Raw genomic sequence first — 16,706 nt, 5'->3', positions numbered from 1 at the left:
CCACCATTTCTGCCAACAGAATCCAGGGATACAGTTGTATCAGAATCCATGCCTTGGAAAAAAAAAGGGGGGCGGGGGGAGGGGAAGGCTTGTTGGTTTATTGTCGCATGTCTTCCATTATTGAAAGCAGCAGTGTTGACAGAAATGTCAAAGCAGAAAATAATTTGGTCAGGAGGGGGTTCGTGTCATTCCCTCCCCCCAGCTACCCTCGTGGAAATGCACTTCTAGTATCCTTTGATCAGTGACTGACTCCCCAAAGGCGGGAGCTGTGTTTATGTAAACTAATGATGACAATGAAGTGGCACTGCATGGGGGGGGGGGGCTTCCACTGTATTGTCATCATGCTGTCCACGCACTCTGGCCCCCTCCCCCTCGTGTGGCTTGCTTGACCGGCGCGTGTGCTGGGTGTTAGTGCGGCAGAGAAGGAAGTGGGAAAGGCCCGGAGGGCCTTGTTCATTCGTCCCGGAGCAGTTTACTGAGCAGTTCTGGGCCCCTACATTCCACCTTTCCCACAGGTAAGAGGGAAGCAGGTTATGCGTGCGTGCATTGGAAGTACAGACGGGGAAGGTGATGAGTATATTAACGAGTAAGTCCTTTGGGTGAAAAGTAGTAGGGGACACTCAGCAAGCCTGGAACTGAGCCCTAAGGGAGCAGCAGCTTTCCAGCAGGCCCCTCAAGTGAAGAACACCCCAAGGACGCACTCCGAACACTCGGCTCCCCGGGATCCAAAGGGCTGGCCCCAAACAGCTCACCGGGCAGGGAAGAAGGACGATGGAAGCAGGGACGGAGAAGGAAGAGGGGGAAGGCGGTTGTGTCAAGCAGACTGCCAGCCGCAGAGAACGAGCACAACACTAACTTCCACCCGCGCCGTCGTTTTAAAAGAACAGCAAGTGGCATGGGGTGGGGGGGTGGCCGTGGGCACAGATCGCCTTCGTTGGGAGGTGACGTTTGAGTGCACACATGAAGTGTGTGGCGGAGTCGAGCACAAAGCAAGGTGGCCCAGAGACTGAGCAGTCTGTGGGCCACCCCCCCACGCCCCATGTGGGAGCTAGGAGGTGGGTGTGGTGATGCAGTGGACCGGAAAGTGGCACAGCCATGTCGCTTGGAGCTTTAGAGGCTGTGTCAGCTCCGGGGTGGACTTGGGCTCTAGTCCGAAGTGTGGCAACTAAAGCAAATACTCTGTTTGGAAAGTTACTGCCTGAAGATAAGCAGTTGCCAGGGGCTGCCGGGCGAAAGGAGGAGGCGTGACTGCTGATGAGTAAGGGGTTTCAGTGGGGTGATGGTAAAGTTCTGGAATTAGACAAGCCTGTGAGGACTGGACCAGCCTGCACTGGACTTGAGAGGAGGCAGTGACTTGGGGCATATGAATTCTCTCCATTGAAAAAGGGACATACATTGCCAGTGTTTGCCAGAGCTGTTTTTTGCCCCTTCTCCCTCTCACATCTACAGCTGTGGCCTCAGAAGAGTCCAGTTTCTGTTGGACTTCAGCATACCAGTAAGCATAAAGGTGGCGCTGGAAGGGGCAGCAGGGGCCCAGGCGACTCCATGGCAGCCAACACCACGCATCTCAACTGAGAGAAGAGACCGTCGTGTTTTTATCAGAAGTAAGGTGTGCCCGTTGACTTGGAAGCTGTCCTGCTGAAATTACCCATGACTGGGAAATCACATTTTCCCAGCAACGCACCCCTGTAATTGTTGTACGCCCACGACACCTGTGGCCCTTGCCTGTTAGGAAGTTACGATAGTGCGATCTTCTCACCTCTGGCCGTTGTAACAGTTCTAATTTCTAGGCCTAATTCTGATGGTTCTGTTTTGCTGAAATGTAAGATGTTCTTCATGGAATATATTTTGTGATTTCTTTTGTAAACTGGAAAATTCGATCAATATGATAATGCGCTTCAAATTATGGTGTAAAGCATGCAAGAGAAAGGAATGCCTTTATTCATCCCACCAACCAGACCCGGCATTATGTGCTCCCTTCTTCGGGAGGAGGCAGTTTTCATAGAAAGAAGGGGGCATGCGGGGTGCTAGCTCCTCCTCTACGCCCATGGTTTAGATTGAACTTTGGCATTTCCGAGACTTTTATGTTGTGACAACAATTGAAATTGATTTAAAAATCATGGGGCCATATTGTATTTATTTTTTTCTTTTAATTTTCATTTAAGTGGTTTTCATTGAAGAAAACAAAACCGCTGATGATCTTAGCTGTATGCTGGGCAAAGACATTTACTCTTCAACGGCCATTGAAGAGGCGCCCTGGTGGTACAGTGCTTAACCACCGCTGCTCACCCAAAGGCGCGTGCTTTGAACCACAGTCTCTCTCTCCATGGGGGAGCCTACTTCCCTAGAGAGCATACCTTCAGAAACCCAAGTGTGTGTGTTGGGGGAGGGAGGAGGGGACCGCGGGACTGCCCCTGGAGGGCCCTTCTAAGCTGGAACTGAGTCAGCAGCAGGGGATAGGTGGGTTCGCCAGGGCTTGGCTTGCTCTGATGTGTGCCCCTTTGGTTTGGTTTAAATTTGGTGCCCAGTTTGAAAACATTTTGGTGAAGTTAGTAAACCACGGGGTTTGTGTAACTTTGTGAGTTCCCTCTGTGAACTTGAACTTGAGTGGTTGTTTCTCACCACGGATGTTTAATAAATGTTGACAGTAATGCATGTCCCTTCATTTTGGGGCTTTAAAAGAGGTAACTTTCAGTGCTTCCCCAGGCATCCTTACCCACACTCTATGGTCGCCCCCCTGCTTGAAGTAGTGTGCTAGCTGGACGCTCCATCTCTTCCCGTGACTGTCGGCCCGGGCTGGGTGGTGGGAGGGAGGATTCTCCAGCCGCTCTTCAAAAAACGGCAGCCCGATGGCAAGAGCGAGCTAAAGAAGACGGCGCGCTAAGCCCTGTCAGACCAATTGCAGTTTCACATTTTTGAGTGCTCTAGGAATTTGTGGTAACTCAGGTTTCACCCTAGTATTTACAGACCATCAGCACCCTAGGAGAGAGCTAATCTGCTTTGACTTCATTGTGCAGTCTGAATGAGTGTACTTAGAGGTTGATTAAATATTTTTCCTTCTGACCGCGGGAAAGTAGACCCAAATCCTTAAGTAATTACATTCTGAATGCAAACAGTTCTAGTTTTCTTCCTCTAGCTGGGGGACAGGGCGCCTTTGAAGGCCCTGCATTTGCGCTTGTGCGGTGGCGACTCAGTGCAGGGCTGCAGGGCCCTCGGCCACCTACCTCTCCACCAGCTGAGTTTCAAAAACCTAGCATCTCAAAGAGGTTTATTTAATAAAACTCTGTATTCTTCAATGGCCTGAGAGGCCATTTGAAGCCCTGGAGAAGAAGAAAGAAACGTCATTAAGAGCAAATATTGTTTTAACCCAACTAAAAGTTTTAGTTTCAGATAATGAGCAGAAGTGAGAAAGGTGGGTGGCCATGGTCGCTTGGAGCAAGCTAAGTAGCTACAGGAGTTAAAAATGCGACACGTGGCTCTACTTTCGTCACGTGGATACTCAAGACAGAAGATTTTTGTGTCTGTGGAAAAATAGAGTACTCGATTCATTTTTGTGAATAGCATTGTAAGGGAACATTGTGAAAATGTCCGAGCCAGTAGTCCACTCTCATCACACGCGACAATGCACCTTCCTACAGGTCAGCCAGTTCCACGAGAGTGTGGATGAGCTAATACAAGCCTGCCTCATCTTACCACTGCAGCATCTGTGAGCTGCACCCAGGGCCTCTCTGTGCAGGGGCTGACTGTCCACCGCCGGGAAGGACTCTGGCCCGTTTACCTCGAGCATGGAGGCCCCTGTTCTCCTCACCCAACATCTATCTGATGGGGGCGTCCTAGCGGCCCAGCAGTGTTTCCATCTTAAATTGAAAAACGACATCACTCATTTGTTTTGGATTTTATTTTGTTTGCTTTTTTAACTTAAGGTGACATATTTCTCTTCATTGCTGAACATTCTTGGGATTTCTCCTTTCATGTCTCGCCATCACAGCAGCAGAAGAGCTGCCGTTCTGTTTTTATAACCCATCTTGGTGGTGTTTTTGTGCTAAAATACAGACTCCTTGAGTAATTTAAGGAGCTCTGAGCCATGATACTGCACAATGAACAGCAACGAGGAATTAGATATGTCAGATGTTAAAATGTAAGGCTTCCCCCCCCCACCCCTTTGTTACCAGTTAAAATAGTAAGGTACTGGCACATGAGTAGACAGGTCAGTATAACAGAGTAGAACGTTAGAAAGAGATTAAAGCCTAGATGGGTCTTTAGAAAATTAAGTTATTTTAAACCAGTGGGAAAATGAAGATTGTTTTTAAAAAAATGATGTTGAGGCCACAGAGTGAACATCTGAAAGAAATTAGATTGGAGGCTTCTCTTTGACCCTAATGCCCAAATAAATCCCAGGTAGAGCAGGGATGTAAGTGTAAAACGTGAAAACCTAAATAGATTAGAAGAAAACATGAAGTTGCTTTTATAATCTTCAAGTGAAGGGACTTCTCAGGTACGATGCAAGAGTCGAAGCCATTTAAAAAATGGTACATTTGATGACGCGTTAGATTGCTGTACAGCACAAAAACACGGCACGCGAAGTCGGAAGGTGGATAAACGGGGGAAGCATCATCCAGTTAGAAATCACAAGCTCGCTGCCGCCATAGAGAAAGACCCGACCAGCAGCGCAGTAAACAGGGTAGTCAAGTTTAAGGAAGAGGAAATGCAGATGACCTTTAAAACTACGAACCATTTTGAAAATGTCATTATTTTGTTCCTGGGATATAGACACTGAAATTCATTTTGTGCATTAAAAAAATCAACCTTTTACTGAATGCTTCAGTTCTGATTCATTTTATCTGTAGAGTCCTGGACTCTCCATCATCTACGACTACAGACGGATTTTGTTGCTTGCTCTCACTTTGTTTCTTTACCTCTCTCACTGTGCGTGTGGAAGGGTCCTCTGCTCACAGCTAGATGGGCGTCGGGAAAGACGGAGTCTTCCTCCTCATCTCATTTCCCACATCCCCCTTGCAAGCCCTTCCTGCTGCCTTTTGAACTTGGCTTTCGGTCTCCTGGTGGATTGTTCTGAGGAGTATGTACAACAGGGGTCCTCCACCTTCCTCATGCCGCCACCCTGTCACAGTGCTTCATGTGGTGGGGACGTCCCCAACCATAATGTTCTTTTCTTTGCTACTTCATGACTGCAATTGTGCTACTGTTTTGAATTTTAATGTAGCTCTCTGATATGCAGGATGTATTTTCATTGTTGCAAGTTGAACAGACCATATATACTCGTGTAGAAGCCACATTTTTTGTTGGTATTTGAGTTTTTCTTAGGAAAGTCAAAAAGTTACCATAAGTTAGGATCAGCAACAGTAAAGATATAGTCATTGATCTCAGCCAGTAGCCAAGTGTTTCTCTTCAGTTCTCAGCTTATCACCTATGTGGTAGCTAACTCTTTCTTGTTTGTTTTTTAATCGTTTTATTAGGGGCTCATACAACTATCACAATCCATGCATACATAATTGTGTAGAGCAAATTTATACATCATTGCCCTCATCATTCTCAAACCAGTTGCTCTCTACCTAAGCCCCTGGCATCAGCTCCTCATTTTTCCCCTCCCTCCCTTTTCCCCCTTCATGAACCCTTGATAATTTATAAGTTATTATTTTGTTCTATCTTGCCCTGTCCGACATCTCCCTTCACCCACTTTTCTGTTGTCCGTCCCCCAGGAAGTAGGTCACATGTAGATCTTTGTAATCGGTTCCCCGTTTCCAACCCAACCTCCCTCTACCCTCCCAGTATCGCCACTTAGACCACTGGTCCTAAAGGGACCATCCACCTTGGATTCCCTACATTTCCAGCTCTTATCTGTACCAGCGTACATCCTCTGGTCTAGTCAGATTTGTAAGGTAGAATTGGGATCATGATAGTGGGGGAGGAGGAAGCATTTAGGAACTAGAGGAAAGTTGTATGTTTCATCTTTGCTACATCGCACCCTGACTGACTCGTCTCCTCCCCCGAGACCCTTCTGTCAGGGGATGTCCAGTGACCTACAAATGGGCTTTGGGTCTCCACTCTGCACTCCCCACCTCATTTACTATGATAAGATTTTTTGTTCTGATGATGCCTGATATCTGATCTCTTCGACACCTCGTGATCCCGCAGGCTGATGTGCGTCTTCCATGTGGGCTTTGTTGCTTCTCAGCTAGATGGCCGCTTGTTTACCTTCAAGCCTTTAAGACCCCAGACGTGATATCTTTTGATAGCCCGGCACCATCAGCTTTCTTCACCACATTTTCTTATGCACCCATTTGTTTTCAGTGATCGTATCATGGAGGTGAGCACCCAATAATATGATTTTTTTGTTCTTTGATGCCTGCTAACTGATCCCTTCAGCACCTCACGATCACACAGGCTGGTGTGCTTCTTCCATGCGGGCTTTGTTGCTTCTGAGCTAGATGGCTGCTTGTTTACCTTCAAGCCTTTAAGACACCAGATGCTATATCTTTTGATAGCTGGTACTATTAGCTTTCTTCACCTCATTTGCTTATTCACCCACTTTGTCTTCAGCAGTTGTGTCGGGAAGGTGAGCATCATAGAATGCCAGTTTAATAGAAGAAAGTATTCTTGCATTGAGGGAGTACTTGAGTGGAGGCCCAATGTACTTATGCTATCTTAATATTAAACCTATAAATATATGCACATAGATCTATTTCCCAATCCTCATATATAACTATATTTGCATATGTACATGCCTTTATTGAGACCTCTAAAAATGCCCTTTACCTCCTAGCTCTTTCCTCTATTTCCTTTGACTTTCCTCTCTTGTCTCACTACCATGCTCAGTCTTCATTTGGGTTTCAGTAATTCCTCTTAGTTACGTTACCCTTGATCTCGCCTTACCAGGCCTCCTACACCCTCCTCACCACCAATTTGGATCACTTGTTGTTCCCTTGTCCCTGGGTTTATTAACACCACTACCTTTCCTCCCATCTCCCCCTCTCCCATGTCATCCTGGAACTGTTGGTCCTGCTGTTTTCTCCACCAGATTGTTCATCCAGACAATCTTATTTAGACAGTCCTGCGGAGAGAATAACATGCACAAAAACAAGACAGAGCCAACCAGGCAACAGATACAACAAAACAACAACAAATTAATGACACAAAACAAAACACAACAAGAAAGAAAAGCTTGTAGTTAGTTCAAGGACTGTTTATTTGGCCTTTAGGAGTGTTTTCCAGTGCAGTCTGTTGGGGCACCACGCCCTGGCCCCAAAGTCCACCTTCAGCATTCCCTGGGGATCTTGCCTCTCTGTTCCCTTGCTGTTCTGTTGCACCCCCCCCCTTAGAGTTTTGCCTCGGTGTGGCAGGATCAGATCGGGTGCAATTCCCACACTGTACCTCTGGTGTTGTCCCCTGTAGGGCTGTGGGTAAGTGAGGGGCGTCATATCTCAGAGGGAACATCGTCCTCAAGGCCTGGTGGGCCAGGATGTGCTCCACTCTCTCCTCCTCCCCCTTCATCTGCTCCCGTGTGCTCAGATCAGATATGTACCTCTCCCAGAGCTGCAGATTTAATGCCTTCCTTTGAAATAAATTCTTCTGGGGGGAGGGGCAGGTGTCCACCTAGTTGGGATTGAGGCCGGCTCCTCAGACCTCTCCACTGATTCCCTACTCCATGCCGGCATGTTGCATTCACTTCTTGGAGCACTGAGTTGAAGTCTGGTCCCTCTTTCCCTGTGGAGATATAAACAATACCTCCCCTTGGGTGGGTTAGTGCCCTGTTCTCCTGCTACCCATTTCTTTTTTATTATTATTTTTCTTTTCCCCACCTCCTTTTTAGTTGTTACTGTATGTATCCATCTATTTGGTCTGGTCCCTGCCATATTACCTGGTCCTCACCCCAGGAATGTTTGTATACAGTAGCTTTTTCCCTATGCCCCTTTCACATTTTTTTAAAAAGCCTACCTGGGTGGACTCATGTTGTACTTGCCCATTTTTGCTTAAATTACTTTGCTTAGCATGGTTTTCTCTAGTTTTTCCCAAGCCGTGTTTTTTAGCACATTTTTAATGCAGTTTTTGTGGTAAAATTAGGTGCCTCAGCTGGTATTTGGGTTGGCTTATACTCAAGTATATACTGCAATTAAACCATAGTGATAATCACAGAAGTAGTACATAATTATATATTGTGAAATATTTATTTCTAATGACAAATAAATGAAATTTTTCTTGAAGCATGGTGTAGCGTGGGTCACAGTCTGCAAGCAGGTCCTCCTAGGCGGGCGTATCTGCATGTGGTTAGGTGGAGATGGATAAGAGGAGCCGTGTCTCAGTTCCTAAGACCATCAGAAATATGTGTTTTCCAATGGTCTTAGGCAACCCCTGTGAAAGGGTCGTTTAGACCCCCAGAGGGGTCGTGACCCACAGGTTGAGACCCACTGCTGTATGGGACTCAGCCCACTGTAAGGGAGGCCGGCATGAAGGGTCATATGTAGAGATTGGTGGGAGCCAGTCCTGGGTGTTGATCCTTTTGCTGAGCCAGTTCTTGTGCTGTTTCTATTGGCTGGTGAGAAAGGTGGTTGAGAACCAGCCCCACCAGTTGGTCCATGGTAGAAAAAGGAGGCGCTCCAGGGTCATGGGTTCTTAGTTGGACTCCTGCTGTCCTCCAGTGTTTTTATTACTGCTCAGTTAGTAATGTCTGCTCAGTTTTGTTACCCCTTTATCTTCTCCCCTGGTATCATTTGCTATTGTTGTGGACCACTGAGTCCATTCTGATCATGGCGACCATTGGGGCAGAGTAGAATTGCTCCCTCGCTTCCCAAGGCTGGCACTTTCACAGAAGCCGGTTGCCCCAGCCGGTGGGTTAATAGCCGCCGCCTAGCCATTGTGCCACCTGGATACCTTTGGTTTATTAAGATATGTATGTATGTGTGCTTATTATTCAACAGATGCATTTTACCTGTTTTGTTTTTTAATCTTGATTTTATTCTATTCAGAGTCATAATCTGTATGGTGCCAAGTTTGGGGAGTTTGCTGAGAATTGCTTTCTGACTAGATGAATAATCAGTTGAGGAACCTTTACTCCTTCAGAGGCTTTGCCCGTTTCAAGAGCCTTATCAAGAGTAAGAATTGCATTCTCGTTCTTGTTAAATGAAAGACCAAAGTCTTGACTGGAGTTCATAGCTTAGGATATTCTGTGTGCCCTTACTAAATTCTGAGGGTTCTTGGACCTTTAGGGATTTTATGTAAAAGTGTGTGTGTGTGTGTGTGTGTGTGTGTGTGTTCCAGCATCTGCTGTATGGATTTTGTTTTACAATTGGGCTGTGTAATTGAGTTATAAACAAATAACTTTTCTGAAAGTACAGCTGTGAAGCTTTAGGAAATTAGCTTCACAAGTGTTCTTCTGAAATGACTGGGTTTTAAAAAGTTACTTAGCACATTTCTCAGTTCGGGTTGGCATGGGAGTATATTGAGAAGACTTTTAAGATACATTACACTAGAATGGATAGGATGAGCTGCATCTATAAAGTGAAAAGATCAATGGATGTATGTACGGATTGTAGTAAGAATTGTATGAGCCCCCCAAAAAGGATTTTGAAAAGAAAAAGTGTGTACTTCTGGGCAGTGCCATTCTACTTGGGAAAAACTGCGCCCTTTACACAGTGCCCTGACATATGAAAAGCAGCCTCATCTGGTGCCTGGAAGATGACGTGCGTTTCGCAGACAGTTGCTTGAACATTGAGCGCTGGTAGCCCTCGGCTCTGAAAGAAGAGCCCTGTGTGGAGCGTGCCGAGAGAGAGAGAGAGAGAGAGAGAGAGAGAGAGAGAGAGAGAGAGAGAGAGAGAGAGAAAACTCGGCCTTCCAGGCCCCAGGGAGCCTTTTAGTCAAACTTGATTTTTCGAGAGGGAGGGTCACGTATACCATTTATACTCAGCTATAAGCCGACCCAAATATCAGCCGAGGCACCAAGTTTACCACAAAAACTGCATTTAAAATGTGCTGTAAAAACTCAGGTTATACACAACTACCATATATACTCGTGTATGAGCCGAGTTTTTCAGCACAAACAAAACTGGGGTTTGGCTTATACATGGGTCAGTGGTACCCCAGCGAGGTGTAACATCTCGCTGTCCCCCCCCCCCCCAATGTAATGGGACAGCGCCTGTTATCTTGCAGGTGATTGCCGTTCCTCCGCTGTTCATTGAAAGCCCCGCTGACACTGCAGGGCTTTGAGTGTTTGTTTACTCACATCTAACCAATCAGAGCCGTCCTATGATGTGGACAGCGCCAATTCGCAGAAGCACCCTAGTGATTCACTTATGCAGGCAACTGAACTGGTAAGGATGTGTCTGGCTGCTCTCCCCTCTGGTCTCTGTGTTAATTCACATCCTGCAACACCCCCCCCCACGCCCCCGGCCTGCATGGCTGCCCCCCCTCCGCCAGGCTAACACGTTGCAGGGGGAGGGGGAGCATTACCATGAAAGTTCTTTTTCAAAGTCTTGTTTTTTTATCCTATTAGAAATGGATACTCTTGAACCAAAACAAAAACGCCGGTCATATGAGGCTGGTTTCAAAATGAAGGTTGTGTCAAGAGCAGAAGAGAGCAATAACAGTATTGCAAGTAGGGAATTCTGTGTTGATGAAAAGCACGTGAGGGAGTGGCGGAAAATGAAGGCTGACTTGGAACAGATTCCAAAAGCTAAAAAAGCTCCTCATGGTTTAACATCTTTTTATGGACTTCTAGAGAGTGAATTACATAAATGGGTTATGGAATGTCATCAAAATGGTTACTGCATAACACGCATGGGAATCCGCATGCGTGCTCTACAAATGGCTAAGGATGACAAATATAAAGCACCAGGCATTGATTGAAAAATTTGTTGTGTCAGCAGGATGGTGTACCCGCTTCATGAATAGGTTTGGCCTACTATGTTTGAGACAAAGAACAAAAGATTTCCCAGAAATTGCCACAAGACCTTGAAGAAAAAATTATGTCATTCCAGTCATTTATGATAAAACAAAGAAGGATTTATAATTGTGACCTGGCAGATATTGTGAATGTGGCTGAAACTGCCATGACTTTGGATCTTCCAAGCAACAGAACTGTGGCAAGTATAGGAGAAAAAACCATTTTTCTCAAAACCACAGGAAATGAAAAAAAAAAACACTACAGTTTTCCTGTTTGGTTAATGTAACTAAGCTGCGTCCTGTCATTATTTTTAAAAGAAAGACCTTGCCTAAAAAGATCAATCTCCCACCAAGAATTACTGTGCATGCACATGTTAAAGGCAGGATGGATGACGGAACAAAAAAATGGCTGGAAGAAATTTGGAACCAACGACCAGGAGCAGCCTTAAAGAAATAGCCATCGTTACTTGTTCAGAGCCCACCTATGGGATGACATAAAAAAATGGCAAAATCTAGTAAAGTTACTTTAGCCATTATTCCAGGTGGGCTTACATCTGTACTGCAGCCTCTGGATATATCTTTGAATAAGCCTTTTAAAGATTCTGTGCGAAGGATGTGGCATGAATGGATGTCATCTGGTCAAGCCCGACTAACAAAAGGAGGAAATCTCATGAAGCCTGACACAGAGTTAATAGCAAAGTAGGTGTGAGATTCATGGGAAGACATTCCAGAAGACATGGTGCGATGTGCCTTCCAGAAATGTAGTATTAGTAATGCTATGGATGGCAGTGAAGACTGCGTTTCGTATGAAAATGACAGCAGTGATGGTGATGATGGCGATCTCGGTGAGGACAGCGTCTATGATGACCTCACACCAGCTGAAGCTCTGCATTGGGATACGGATGATGATGAGGAATCTAGTTTTGAAGGATTCTAACTCTTTACATTTTAGCTTGGTTGCTGATTGAGCTCAGGGAATAGTACTCTTAAGGTATCATTGTTGATACCTTATTGTTTTTGTTGAACGTATTTTCCACTTACTGTGCTGGTTTACTAATGTTAAATGACTTGTCCTTTTATTTATGTTTTTTATTTAAAATAAATATTTAAATACATTACTCCATTGATGTCTCAATTTTTAGTAATTTTATTTTCATTTGTTTTGATTATTGAAACTCATCAATAGCTTCTGCATTTTCCACTCTAGGCTTATACTCGGGTCGGCTTATATTTGAGTATATACGGTATATAAGGTATTTACAGTAAAGCGGCGTCTGACTGAAGTGTGTTTAAAACATACGATAAAAACCCTTCCTGGAACTCAAGTCTTGTAAGGAGTGGGAGAATGTGTGTGTTAGTAACACCTGCCTTCTTTCCTTCACGTCTCTGCAGGGTCAGTACAGACCTTCTGACTTGTTGTGTCCGGAGACGTATGTCTGGGTGCCCATTGGGCAGTGCCTGCCCTCGCTGGACAACTCCAAGTACTGCCGTCTCAACCCGGACCCCGCAGCAGGTAAGTGTGGCCGAGCTCAGCAGAGGGGCGGCAGCTCTGTGCTTCGCCATGGACGACATGAGCGTGACTGTAGTCTGTGCTAGGGCTCAGCTAGACGGCTCATCGACTGGAGTGCGTGTGTGGTGCTGTCGAGTCAGCTCCAGCTGCTGCGACCTCTTGTGTCAGTAGAACTGCTCTGGGATTTTCAGTGGTTGATTTTCTAGAAGGAGAAGTCATCTCTTTCTTCTAAGATGCCTCCAGATGGTCTCGACCCGCCAACACTACGCTTAGTTGTCTGTGCCATGAGAGCCTCCTGTGAATAGCAGAAAGGTGTTTCCTTGTGTTTTGTTGACTGTGCGGTCACTCAGCTGTGTAGACCGTAACACGTGAGGAATGATGTGGCCGAGGGTCAGGATTCCAGTCCAGTTCATTGTACTTGTGGGGAACCCAGCCAGGGCGTAGGAAGTGGCCAGTGGAACGCAGCAAGGAGGTACTGGTGGCTTACAATTGTAAAAGGTGTATGTCAGGGTTATGTCTTTAACCCTACTTATTCAATCTGTTGAACACAATCCAAGAAGTCGGTCTATATGAAGAACATGACATCAGGATTAGATCTACAAATGACACAACTTTGCTTGCTGAAAGCAAAAAAAAAAACCCAAAACTGTAGCCTTCACTATAGATTGCACTTCAGCATAAAGAAAAATCCTCACCAACAAACAATATAATAATAATCTGAGAAAAGAGTGTACTTGTCATTTTACTTGGATCCACAACTGAGGGACATGCAGCAATCAGGAAATCAAATGATGTGGCATTGGGCAAATCGGTTGCATTAAAGTAATAAAAAAGCAAAGGTGTTACTTTGAAACCTAAGGTGCACTTTACCCAATCCATGGTATCTTTAGTCATCCCATAAAACCTGCAAAAGCTGGCCAGCGAGTAAGGAAGACCAAAGAACCGTTGCCCCTGAATGGTGGTTTCGGTGAAGCCTATCAATGCTAGGAAAATCCACCCTCCGTCTCAGAAGAAGTACTCCTTAGAAGCGAGGATAGCCAGACGCCATCTCACATACTTTAGCAAAGACTTGTAATCAAGATGGAGAAGGACACCGTGCTCCGTAAAGCAGAATGTCACTGGAAAAGAGGAAGACCTTCAACAAGTTGGCTTGCCTTGACCCGGCGGCTGCAGCAGGGCTCAAATGAGCATGGGCAGGACCAGGCAGTGGTTGGTCTGTGTTCATGCTTGCAGTCTGTGAGGCGGAACCAACTCAGTGGCATTTAACAACGACAGCGTACGGATGCTTGTGCTTGTGTGATTGCAAAGATCGAGGGAAGTGTTGCCCCCCTACCCCCCAACAGCCCCCACAAACCAGGCTTGCAAAAAGCAAGGAACATCATGTGTTTGTTGGGCTACTGACCCAGCTTTGCCCTGAGATAAGAACTTGTCGAGCTCTGAGGACGGCCACATGTTAGTACTCCTTTTACAAGCATCACAGAGCTTGGACATTGCGCACCAGCCTGACTGATGGTCCAGCCAAAGTGGAGAAGATACAGGAGTATTGGGCAGTGGTCTGAAGAAAGTGCCGGAAGGGCACGCAGAGGTCCAGCTGCTGCCCTGGGTTTTGTGGCAGCACACTTTCTTCTTAGCTTTCCTCCCCTCTGGTCCTGCCCCTCGTCCTCCTCGTGCCCAATACTGCCCAGCCTCTTTTTCCAGCCTTGCTTTCTGTCCTCTCAGAGAAATCTGTGCATGAATCGGTCTAATAGGGCCTGGTCGGAGGCCCTGGGTTCAGATCCTGGCTCCACCAGAAGTTGCGTGACTGTGTGCCCTGGGCAGTGTTGTAGCCCCTCTGGCCTTAGATGGCTTGTCTCTGAAATAAAGCTGATCCTGGGCCTCCCTTACTGAGTGTCCACGAAAAGTAGGATGAGACAAAAGTGTGTTAGCCAAAATGGGATCCTGCTCCCCATCTGGGTCACAGGCTTTCCCCCGCATTTGCCTTTTATTTCCCCTCACGGCTCACTCTGGGAAAAGGCTCACCTCCACTCTCTTTCCTGTCAGCTCAGGACCTCCCACAACCCGAAGTTGTCCTCCTCCACGCCGTCCTCTGAGCCCTCAGTGGACTCGTGGCCTGGTTTTGTAATCGTTGCAGCCTGTGAGAGCTGGCACTCAGCGGGCCGCCCTTGTTTCTCCATGTCTCACAAGTTTTCCACCGTGGACACTCTGCCCTGGCCCCTTTGATTGGATGGCAGTGGACATTCCTTCTCGGGTGTTGGCTCGCCTCTCCTAGGCTGGCCTCCCTTGACCTTGCCTTCGGTGCTGTTAAGCTCTGAGCCCCTAGAGCCCCACAGAGCCTCCTTCAAAGAAAGCTCTTCATTACAGGCGCTTTCCTGTTAGCTTCTTGTGGCCTTCACTTGGGGCACCTGAGGAGAAAAAAGGAGAGAAATGGGAAGGGGCGGGGGAGCAAATAGAAACTCTCAAGACATGGAGAAGAGTAAATGGGATCCCATAGGGAATAAATAAATAAATGTGGAGATTTATTATCAGTTCTAAAATGCACAGTTCTTTTTCTTAAAACATTTTTTAAAAATGGAATCCTTAATGTTGGTATGTTTGTTCTCTGAAAACGCACTGCCGCCAGGTCAATTCTGACTCAGGGACCCATAAGGACAGGGGAGCGCTGCCCTCTGGGTTTCTGGAGCTGTTCCTCCTTCCAGAGGAGCTGGTGGCTTCAAACTGCTGACCTTGCTGTCAGCCCAACTCGAGCAGACACTGTGAAAGCAAGGTTGGGGACTTCCTACACAGGGTGGTGTGCCGTAGCTTCTGATGACTCAGACGCCAGGAGCCCTGGCCGAGCCTCGAGCGTCTAGAGATGTGGGTGCAACACTGCGTTCGCCTCAGGCTCCTCAAAGAACCCCTCAGGAGCTAGTCGGTCCATGCTGGGCGTAGCTACACCTCAGTGGCCCCACCTGTATTGCCTGGGAAAAAGACATTGAATTTGTCTTCCAGTTTCAAAGTTGGACTCAAAGCCTATATGTGGTCACTTCCCACTTCCCCCTAAAAAGAAAGAAACTCTCCTTTTAGTTTTTCTCAAGGGGAAGCAGAGCTGTCCCTTAAGGTGAGAGTCTTCCCCGAAGATTAGATACAAAAGTGTATCTAAAAGCCCCTTCCAATGAGCGTTCTGATGAGCCGGAGATGCTTCTGACCCTCCACGGCTTGGGACTCTTTCATCTTCTCCTTTCCGGTCTTGCTGGTTTAAAGGTTGCGGTTTTTCTTACAGTGCTTGGAGATTAAAGAGACCATCTCTCTGTTGTACCCAGCTTGAAAAGGTGGGTGAATAAATGGTCCGCACGGAATGGGTAGTCAAGTAAATAGGAATTGGATTTGGATCTTTAAGCGGATTTTCCGGAACAAGCTCTCATGAGTGAAATGAGCAGGTGATGACGAGGGTGCCCGTTGAGGCAAACGTCCAAGGTCTCCCGTCGGCTGTTTGCCGAGCGTGCCCTGCCCGGGGGCGCGACGAAGCTGCCATCCAGCGAGTTAGTCGTTGGCCGCTCACATGGTGCGAGGCCTTGCCTGGGACCCGTCTTCACAAGTCCCCTGAGGACATTTCTTTGAGCGTGGTGGGTGCTTCCAAGACAGTGGAGGTCCTTTTCTCTGTGCTGAATCTTGCGAAACGTGCCGGGGGGTGGGGGGGGGGGCACTTGATCCGTACTGGGTGTCGCTGTCTGCACTATTTGATTATGGCTTTAGGACATTGAAATGGCGCCTGCACGCAGACCCGGACAGAGGGCCGCCCGCCTCCCAGGGACTGCTCCCTTCTGTGCCCGGTGTGAGCTTTCACCCAACCTCTGCCTCCCGGGAAGCACAGCGCCTCCTGTGGGGAGTGCGGTCAGTCGGCTCTCCTTGTTGTCAGCAGTGCCAGGAACGTGAATCCCAATGAGCAGCTCTGTTCCTGGCTCTTCTGACTGGCAGTGAATCCCCCTCCTGCTTCTGCATTGGCTCATTTGATGCTCAGGAGAATGGTGATGGCAGTGAACCCTCTAACAGCTGAGTCTTTTAAAAAAATCCTTTTATTAGGGGCTCATACAACTCTTACACAATCCATATGTAATATGTACATCAATTGTGTAAAGCACATCTGTACATTCATTGCCCTCATCATTCTCAAAACACTTGCTCTCCACCTAAGCCCCCAGCATCAGCTCCTCATTTTTCCCCTCCCTTCCCACTCCCCCCCCCATGAACCCTTGATCATTTATAAATTATGATTTTGTCAGATCTTGCCCTCTCCAACATCTCAGGGTTTACCCTCCTTCCTTTA

The 16,706-nt window shown here is 46.9% G+C and overlaps 1 protein-coding gene across 7 annotated transcripts in view; it reads left to right on the top strand.

Moving 5' to 3' along the window:
- The window catches only part of ATE1 (arginyltransferase 1), a 99,253-nt gene that overhangs the window by 71,240 nt on the left and 11,307 nt on the right, over positions 1–16,706 (top strand). For all 7 annotated transcript variants that reach the window (XM_075534827.1, XM_075534828.1, XM_075534824.1 and 4 more), the window contains one exon: positions 12,286–12,406. In XM_075534827.1, coding sequence (XP_075390942.1) covers positions 12,286–12,406 — 121 coding nt within the window. The remainder of the gene's footprint in view (positions 1–12,285; positions 12,407–16,706) is intronic.

Source organism: Tenrec ecaudatus, chromosome 16 (assembly GCF_050624435.1).
Source record: "Tenrec ecaudatus isolate mTenEca1 chromosome 16, mTenEca1.hap1, whole genome shotgun sequence".
In the NCBI taxonomy this organism is placed as follows: Eukaryota; Metazoa; Chordata; class Mammalia; order Afrosoricida; family Tenrecidae; genus Tenrec; species Tenrec ecaudatus.
Note: the sequence above shows the minus strand (reverse complement) of the source record. Positions and strands in the feature narration are given on the sequence as shown.